The following is a 9,743-nucleotide window of genomic DNA, read 5'->3' as shown; positions in this document are numbered from 1 at the left end:
TCTGTTCATAAGGTCACGTAGACCTGGGCCCACCGTGATATGTATTTGCCATCCAACGTATACATGGGGCCCACCGTGATATGTATTTGCCATTCAAACTGTTCATAAGGTCACGTAGACCTGGGGGCCCACGGTGATGTTCACTGCCATCCAAACTATTCATAAGGTCACGTGGACCTGGGCCCACTGTAATGTGTATTTTCCATCCAAACCTGTTGACAGGGTCACACGTGCCTGGATGAAAAGTAAAAGAACAAATTTCATATCTAATCTAAAACTTCAGCAACCCAAAAGGGTTTCAATGGTAGACATTCAATCCACACTGTTCCTAGTGATGTGGGCCACCTGAGCTGCATATACGGCTGATTTTTGGGGCGGCCCGCTACCCTGAGGGGGGCCACCAAATGTACCGTGTTGATGTCCAACATACGTCACAGTGGGGCCCAAAGTTGGGGTCGTGGGTCCCAGCTCACTCGTGCATGCCAGCGTTAGACGCTGCTGCGTCCTCGTGTCAGCGGCAGCAGCAGGCGCTGTTGCCTCATCTCTATTTTTTTTTTGAAATTAACAAATCTCACGGTTTTTCCCGCATCAGATAAATCCACTCCATTCATTGGATTCCACGGTCCAAGACTGACCAAATGAGTCCAATATGTGGCTTGTTTTTGGCGAGTAAAAAGATTCAGGTGGTTTTCAATGGTAAACACCACTGTTTCCTATGGTATGGCCCGCCAAATAGTCGGATCAACCTCATTTTTTGGCCTAACGCCTAAAATCAAATGGGGAATGGAATGGACGGCGTGGATTAGACCCATATATCAAGGTGGGGCCTGCATGAGCAGCCCACCCCAAAAGCTAAATTTTTTTTTATTAGCTTGTTAGCACGCACCCATGTCTGTACACGCACTCCATGTTAGCCGCTCCCTGTCCAGCGTCTCCTAGACGCCGGACAGCATGGATATAACACAATCATCATGGTGGATCCCACATGTAGGTGGCCCACGTGTCATCAAGGTGGGTCCCACATGAACGTGGCCCACCTGATGGGTCTAATATTTGTGTTTTCCATCATCCAGGTCAGGCCCACTGGATGGGATGGATAAAGCAGATGGACTGCGTTAATAGAATACATCCATCATCATGGGTCCACGATCGGTGCGGATCTAGTGGACCACACCCATAACAAAAGAGAGAGAAAGAGAGAGATAGAGAGAGAGAGATACGATGAGATAGAGGGACCCCACCACTATGGGCCCCTCTTGATTAAATCACATACATCAAAATGGATCCCACCAACAAGTGGGCCCTAAAATCGAAAACAATGGTAAATCACCCACCTATCGGTCTTCTTCTTGGTCCCTTAGCCTCCTTAGCTCCTTGCCTTTACTTTTAATGGTGATTGATGATGAATGGATGATTGAGATGGGAGATGAGATGGTGGGAAAAGTGGGCCACACTTGGAGTTGGGAGAGAATGTTTGGACGTTGAAAATTTTGGGTTGCTTTGGGAGATTTGAGAAATGAGAGAGAGGGAATGAGGTGATGGGAATGATATAGATGGGGTGATGTAAGGAAGGGTATAGGTTGGGTTGAAAATTTGTAAAAGGAGTATAATTATATTTGAAAATTGTAAAAAGGAGGAATGGTGAGGGGAGAGAGAGAGTTGACTTTTGAAAAGAGAGGGATGGGGCTTGTACTTGACATTGATTGATTGATTGATTGATGGGACATGACGTAGAGATTCCCTTGAAATTCACCACGCGCGGCGTTTCCTTCGAATTGAAGCAAGCCCACATCTTCTGACCTGGGTATCGGTTCAGTGCGCAAGTCAAGGCGTTAGAACCGCGGCGACGGCGCGATCGCTATAATACAAGTTTTGGTTCGAGCCGACCTCGATATGTGGGACCCAGCTTAAGATCGCCCGTAAAATTTGAATATAGGTCGAAGATTATCGAAATTTGACCAGAAGGACCGCGGAAGTTCATGGAACAGTACGGACTATGATATGGGTCTTACATTACGAATAGTGAAAGTTGGAGAAATAAAATATGACAAAATCGTAAATACACATGGTTCTCATGATCTGTTTCATGTAAAATTTTATACCATGCCTATTGTTCACAACTCCAAGTGTAGGGTCACGATATAATAATAACTTGATAAGACTAAAGTCGAATCCACAAGGACTAAACTTGTACGTATTTTGAAAATAATTAGAACTAGAACTAGAAAAAAATCTAAATTAAAATTTAAATAATTGAGAGTAATGGTGAATAATGTTGATTAAAACTTTTGAATTTAAAGGTGGGAACTAGGGTGCTAAGGATTCACTTGTAGTTATCGAGATGATACCTTACTTGATTCAAGGAACGCAATTGGAATTGGAGTCCTATCCTATCAAATTGAAAGATAAAGCAATTTAAATCAAATCTAAACTTTTCATTAACCTAATTCTCGATAGAGGAGAATTATAATGATTGGAAAGAATTCTATCACCCTACCATACCCAAGAGACGATGGTGAACAATAGAATTTACCAATCTTACAATCTTAAAACCGGAAAAGAAGATATCCAAAGTTATCACAGCATCTAGTGTAATTTTAGTCATGATAAATCATAGAAAACTGAAAATATTCCTTTAATATCAAACTATAAATCGATGAGGTTTAATTAGAACAAGAATCAAAGCAAGATAATCATCCAAACACGCTACAAGCTTCACCTCGTAGCCCTAATTAAGAAATTAGCTAGTCATAGCTAACTAAAAAACATAAGAAAAATAGAAAAATCTATTAGAACCCATGAAGAAATCGGAGTAGAAGAACATCATCGGTGCTCCACCTATACCTCATTTCCCTTTCCAAACCCTAGAAGATGTTTTGGAGCATGCTAGGGAGTCCTATTTATAGTTGTGGAATTTCAACTTTCACACCGAGTTAAAAAAATCTAGAAACCGCTTCAAATTTACGCACCTTGTGTAGTTTCCTAAAATATACTTCAAGAATTTTTATTTTCCAGACTCAGAGTTTCAGAATATGTTTTTTCAGGACAATTTTCAATAATATATTTTTTTTTGGGATAATTTTTAGGATTTTTTTTTCTTCACTTCAAATCTTCGATTCTCTTCATTCCTCACTTGGTTTCCTTAGATCTTTGGCATGTGAATTCTTCATTAATGACTTCCAAATCTTCAAATCTTCATTTAGTAATCTTTTGAGCATAAATATTCATTTTGGCATCAATTTCACCTTAAGCTCTCGAAATCACCGCGCACATGAAAACGTGTATAATTAGATCAATTAAGCATTATCATGTTTATAAAACCAAGGTATAAATAGGAAAAAACATGAAATACTTTACATTCAACACACCCTCCAACCAGTATTTTGCTAGTCCTGAGCAAAATATGCGTGACATAATCTTTAATTCCCAATGTTCAAAGCTTCTTTAGAAAAGAATTTTTGTATAAACAAGTATGAATGAGTATAATCCAAAGAAGCGAGAGTGAAAATTTGAAAACCTAAAACCGAATCAAATAATATATCAATCAAATAGGTTCTTCATCAATCAATTAAGAGCATACGTTAATATATTAAGTCTTCCCAATGTGCTTAATGAATTTCAACTTACTGTCCATAAAAGTACTATTATTTCATAATATTAGCCATGCTCATCACCTCAGGATCACGTGAATAATTAAGTGCTGATTCCGAACTTATCCCATTTTCCTTCTTTTTCAAGTTTTTAATTTTATATCGACGGTTTCTTTTTATTGATTCTTTTCAGACTTTACATTCTTTTCATTCTTTTTTAGTCTTTTCACCATACATGACCTTTTTGTCGATCTCACTATTTTTTAACTGGTTCTTTTCATCTTTTAAGGTGGATAAAATTCTCCAAACTTAATTCTCAACATCTATCAATGATAGACATACTAATAAGTACAAATTATAACATAATTTACAGAAAACAATTCGAATGTGGCTCGTGACTTAGATTAACATTATATTCAAACTTCCTCTTAGTCAATTAGATGAAAGAACTTAAACAATAATCTTATTTAGTTGATCAAACTCCAACAATTTAGAGTTCAATCTCTATCTTATCATTATACTCAAGGTATTCTTAAATGCGTAAACTATTGCTTCCCAAATAAATTTTTAATTTGAAAGATTGAAAATTTTTAAAATTTTTTACTCAAATACTAAGAAAATACTAATTAGTTTATCTAATCCACACCCCTAACCTAAAATTTACATTGTCTTTAATGTAAAAGATGTAAGCATGCAATTCACATGAGATAACAAAAAGAAATGAGAAGTGATGAGAAGATAATACCTGAAGAATGAGAATTGAAGCTTTTCCAAAGTTCTTAACAAGTAATGGGATAACATGAAGACTAAACAAACTGAAATCAAACTATCCTAATCCTAAATCCTTTGAAATCAATAAACCTAACAACACTTCTGTCAGACTAGGAAGTCAATCCTGGTACACAAGATCAGTCAGAGGCATAGACATGTTCTCTGAATCAAACTTCTCAACAAATAGCTTGAGGCGATGCCTATTCACTTTGAAAACATTTTCATTCGTCGAATTCTTTATCTCGATGGCCCCATAAGGATATACATTAGTAACAATGAAGGGACCGGTCCAACGAGATCGAAGTTTACCTGTAAAAAGATGTAACCGAGAATTGTACAGAATGACTTTTTGACCGGTTATGAATGATTTCTGAAAGATGCTCCTATCATGGAATACCTTCATCCTGTCCTTGTAAATTCTCGAGTTCTCATAAGCGCCGTTCCGGATTTCTTCCAATTAATTCAATTTAAGTTTGCGCTATCCAAATTAAAGTTCAGATTTTTAATAGCCCAGTAGGTTCTATGCTGCAACTCCAAAGGTAGTTGGCAAGCTTTCCTATAGATGAGTCTAAAGAGATACATTCTAATGGGGGTCTTAAAAGCTGTACGGTAAGCCCATAGGACATCAGTCAAGTGAATTGACCAATCCTTACGGTCAATGTTAACCTTTTTTTCAGAATTTGCTTAATTTTCCTGTTGAAAATCTCGGCTTATTTGCAGGTGGTATGGAGTGTTCACTTTATGAGAGATGTCATATTTCTTCATTAAGTTCTCAAATGGCGTATTACAAAAGTATGAACCTCCATTACTAATGATGACCCGAAGCGTTCCAAACTGGAAAATGATATTTTCTTTCAAGAATCGAATGACCATTTCATGATCATTATTCTGGCACGGGATCGCTTTGACCCACTTAGTGACATAGTCTATTACTAATAAAATATAAATATTCCCAATAAACCAAAATTTAAAACATCTAAATATGAATTGGACCACACGATAGAAAGAAGTGGAGATAATAATTCCCACCATTGTTACCTTGTTAGGGCCACTATGATGTTTATTTTCCATCTAACTTATTAATGGGGTCATACGGACCTGGATAAACGGAAAAAAAAAATATATTATTGATCGAAAACTTCTGTAGCTTGATGAAGTTTTCAACGGTAGATGTTCAACGCCCGCTGCTTTTTGTGGGGGTGGTCTCCTTTAGCCTCAGATCTACTTCATTTTTTATTTACTCGTGCCCTACAATGATCACGTAAAATCGGTGGGCGGATATAACGAATACATCATGCATCATGGTGAGGGTAACAGAACTTGGTGACGTCAGCACACCTCGAGCTAGTCGTGAGTGGCACACCACACAATCCCTTTCCCCAACTGTGCCCATTTTTTAATTATCAGAACCGTCCATTCTTGGATGATTATAACCGTCCATCTTGGTGACGCTCATCTTGTAGATTCCACTCTGAATGATTCGACTACGGAACTCACATTCCGCTTGTTGTAGCTGTCTGATTCAAATGGATAGTTAGGATTCTCCATCAGCATTTTGTACCATTGGCCATCCATATTACAACCACCAGATGTAAGGTTCGGATACGCTGAAGTAGGATGTATTGCATGATACATGTCCTGCATTTTTGAACAGCATGCACGGATTTTCATTTCTGAAAAGTGGGGCCCTTGACAGGACATTCATCTGTTGTATTCCACAGAATATAAGGTTCAGTAATCTAGGTCATTCATCTGTTGTATTCCACAAGTCTCCTTGACAGGACAACCGTTGAATACAGACACAAGGGTCTACATTCAACTAAAAGAGATGGCCCGGATCTTCTGATCGATATTGCTCTCTCTCTCTCTCTCTCTCTCTCTCTCTCTCTCTCTCTCCTTCTTTATTTATATCTCAACGAAACGATAGATCAATAACAACACCTACCACACATTCTCTCATCTACCTTAATTCCGTTTCCATGACCATGCATCATACAAAGCCCCTACAAAGCTTCTACATCATTTTCTTCTTTACCTACATAGCTCTTCCTTCCCTCTCCTCCTCCATTGAAAGCTTGAGAGGTGGATCATCGCTCTCCGTCGAGAGACCTGATAATATTCTCGTTTCACCAGATGGCACCTTCTCTGCCGGATTCTACAGGATCGGTGACAACGCTTATTACTTTGCAATATGGTTCAACCAATCAACCATTTTCACCCCCGTTTGGATGGCGAATCGTGACTACCCAGTTAATGGAAGACGCTCCATTCTTTACCTGCAGCGAGATGGAAATCTCATCTTAAGAGACGGTAGGCGGTCCACCATTTGGACTACAAACACTACCTCGAATTCCTCAGTGCAATTACGCCTCGAGAACACAGGAAATCTCATTCTCCAAAAGTCTCAAGAAAATGTTACGCTCTGGCAAAGCTTTGATTTCCCAACGGATACTGTCCTTCCACAACAACTACTCACCAAGAGCTCGAAGCTTATTTCTTCTAGAAGCCGAACTAATTACTCTTCTGGTTTTTACTCTCTCTACTTCGATAATGACAACATTCTACGCCTACTGTACAACGGTCCCACTATATCGAGCGTTTATTGGCCGGACCCTGGCCGCGTTAGCTGGGAAGTTGGACGAACGACCTACAACGATAGTAGAATTGCTATATTCGATCCTCTCGGCCAATTCCATTCTTCTGATGACTTGAAATTCATAAGTTCGGATTTTGGGTTAGGACCCAAAAGAAGGCTAACCATGGATTTCGATGGGAATGTTCGGCTCTACAGCTTAAATGAGAAGAACGGGACTTGGGCTGTTTCATGGCAAGCCATCACAAGATTATGCACCATCCACGGCCTATGTGGGCCCAACGGAGTCTGTATCCATTCTCCTGAAAGGAGATGCACATGTCTGCCTGGGTTCAAGGTGAAAGACCCCACCGACTGGTCGCAGGGTTGTGAGCCGACATTTAATCTCTCCTGCAACACTAACGCTTCATCATTTTACAGTATTGCTAATTTAGATTACTATGGCTATGATTTCAACTACACTGAGAAATTAAGTCTGGAAGATTGCAAGAACATATGCTTGCAGTTGTGTTCTTGTAAAGCTTTCATGTACCACATAGACGGGCGAGGTCGGTGTTTCCCGAAAACATTATTGCTCAATGGCTACCGGGAATTATCGTTCTCGGGGACCATGTATATCAAAGTGTCGAGTAACAGGACCTTCTCCAAAGAAAACTTCACAGATGGAATCAAATTGAAGTGTTCACCGAAGGCTCCCATCGAATTGCCCAGGACGTATGAAACAAAGAAAGAGAACGTCTCCATTAAAGACATTTTGCTTTTTGTTTCTGCACTTGGTGGAGTCGAGCTAGTCTTTATACTCATCGGATGTTGGTACATGTTCATAAATAACCATGACTCGAATGCCATTGAACAAGGGTACCTCTTTGCTGCGACTGGATTCAAGAAATTCAGTTATGCTGAGCTAAAGAAGGCCACTGGGAATTTCAGTGAAGAAATTGGAAGAGGGGGAGCGGGAGTCGTATACAAAGGAGTGTTGTCAGATCAACGGGTTGTGGCCATCAAGCGGCTGGAAGGAATCAATCAAGGGGAAGCGGAATTTCTCGCTGAGGTGACTACTATCGGGCGGATCAATCACATGAACTTGATACAGATGCGGGGTTTTTGCGCAGAAGGGAAACATAGGCTTTTGGTGTATGAATACGTGGAGCATGGATCCTTAGCTGAGAATCTCTTCTCCAATTCTCTTGATTGGGCGAAGCGGTTCGAAATTGCTATAGGGACTGCAAAAGGCTTAGCTTATCTGCATGACGAGTGCCTTGAGTGGGTCCTACATTGCGATGTTAAGCCCCAGAACATACTATTGGACGGTGACTACAAGCCGAAGGTGGCCGATTTTGGCTTGTGCAAGCTGTTGGATCGACACGGGAATGATAGATCGAGCTTCTCAACGGTCAGAGGAACAAGAGGCTACATGGCTCCTGAATGGATCTTGAATCTTCCGATCACGTCGAAGGTGGATGTATACAGCTATGGGATTGTTATGTTGGAGATGGTGACTGGAAGGAGGCCGACCAGATTCCATGTCCTGGACGAAGGAGGTGAAGGAGGTGAAGGAGGTGGACAGTTAGTACCATGGGTGAGGGATGTGATGAATGGTGGGGCCATTTCCAATCAACGTAGTATTGAAGAAATCATGGACCCGAGGATTGATAGTAGGTATGATTTGGCTAAGATGGAACTTCTTGTTAGAGTGGCTTTGCAATGTGTGGAGGAGGAAAGAGATGCGAGGCCCACCATGAGCCAAGTTGCAGAGATGCTCCTTGGTCATGAAAATAACCATGAGGGATGTGAAGGGTCCTCGCACGAGTTTGGCTAGAACCTTGCTTGAGTATGCATGTGCCAAAGTGGTGCACGTTGCAAAATATTGGCCATTCATCAGGAGGGCTCCAGCTTTTATGTGACTTGGACGAAACATACTACATTTCGTATGGACTGTGGAGTGTTTAGGTAACATCTCACTCATCTATTTCATTGCCATCAAAGATCATGTGGACCACATTAGTAGGTTTAGATTTTATAACTACTCTTTATGCTTTATGTTTTAGTAGAAATCCTTGTAATTTATTTCCATGCTTGACTTGTTTTCAATGGAATATTAAATCCAGTGAATCTCTCTCAAAATTTAACTTAAACTTATTCTATTGCGAGGGAAATGTATTCAATCCGGTCTGAAAGCTATGCAAATGCTTTTGTGCATTTGAATAGTTATAATGGGTGTCACAAAAATTCTTGATGGAGGAGGGTATGAAAACTAATAGGTAACTACCCAAAAATCTCCAAATTCACATATTGGCACGTATGATTGTAGGATGGGCCTGATTTGGGATTCTTACTTTGAAGGGAGAGAGACAGTTGTGTACTAAATCAGATACATCACATAACCTTCAATCCACATTCAACGAGAAATGGGTGGTCAAAGATTGGGTGGCTAAGATCTTCCAATTTGAGAGATTTTGGGAGCATGGCTCATCTTCAATGCGGTCTGTCAAATTAATCGCAAACCTGATGCACAGTAGGCGAGACTGGATACAATCTGGTCGATTGAGGAAAAAGGGCTGGACGGTTGATAACATGGGCACGAATACGATGATGGTCAGGTCACTTCTAAGAATCTTGGGATTTGTATATGTTTCTATTTGTAGATGGTTTATATAAGGCTTTGTTTCTCGGCATTTGTAAAGGATCTTGTGCTGAAATTGAATGAAATTAAAGACGATTTCGGATAGAGCTCAGAGATTCTCCTCTTCCTTTGTTCGCTGGGTACGGTGTTTGTTATTCTAGAACGC

The 9,743-nt window shown here is 40.1% G+C and overlaps 1 protein-coding gene across 1 annotated transcript; it reads left to right on the top strand.

Annotated features, from left to right (window-relative positions):
* The first annotated feature begins 6,283 nt into the window (after positions 1-6,283).
* Positions 6,284-9,447, top strand: LOC131233637 (putative receptor protein kinase ZmPK1). Its single transcript, XM_058230419.1, has 2 exons — positions 6,284-8,904; positions 9,163-9,447. The coding sequence occupies exon 1, from the start codon at positions 6,341-6,343 to the stop codon at positions 8,771-8,773; it is 2,433 nt and encodes an 810-aa protein (XP_058086402.1). The 5' UTR covers positions 6,284-6,340; the 3' UTR covers positions 8,774-8,904; positions 9,163-9,447.
* Positions 9,448-9,743: the final 296 nt, after the last annotated feature.

The sequence above is a fragment of the Magnolia sinica genome, chromosome 18 (genome assembly GCF_029962835.1).
Source record: "Magnolia sinica isolate HGM2019 chromosome 18, MsV1, whole genome shotgun sequence".
Taxonomy (NCBI): Eukaryota; Viridiplantae; Streptophyta; class Magnoliopsida; order Magnoliales; family Magnoliaceae; genus Magnolia; species Magnolia sinica.
This window is presented reverse-complemented; position numbering and strand designations above follow the sequence as displayed.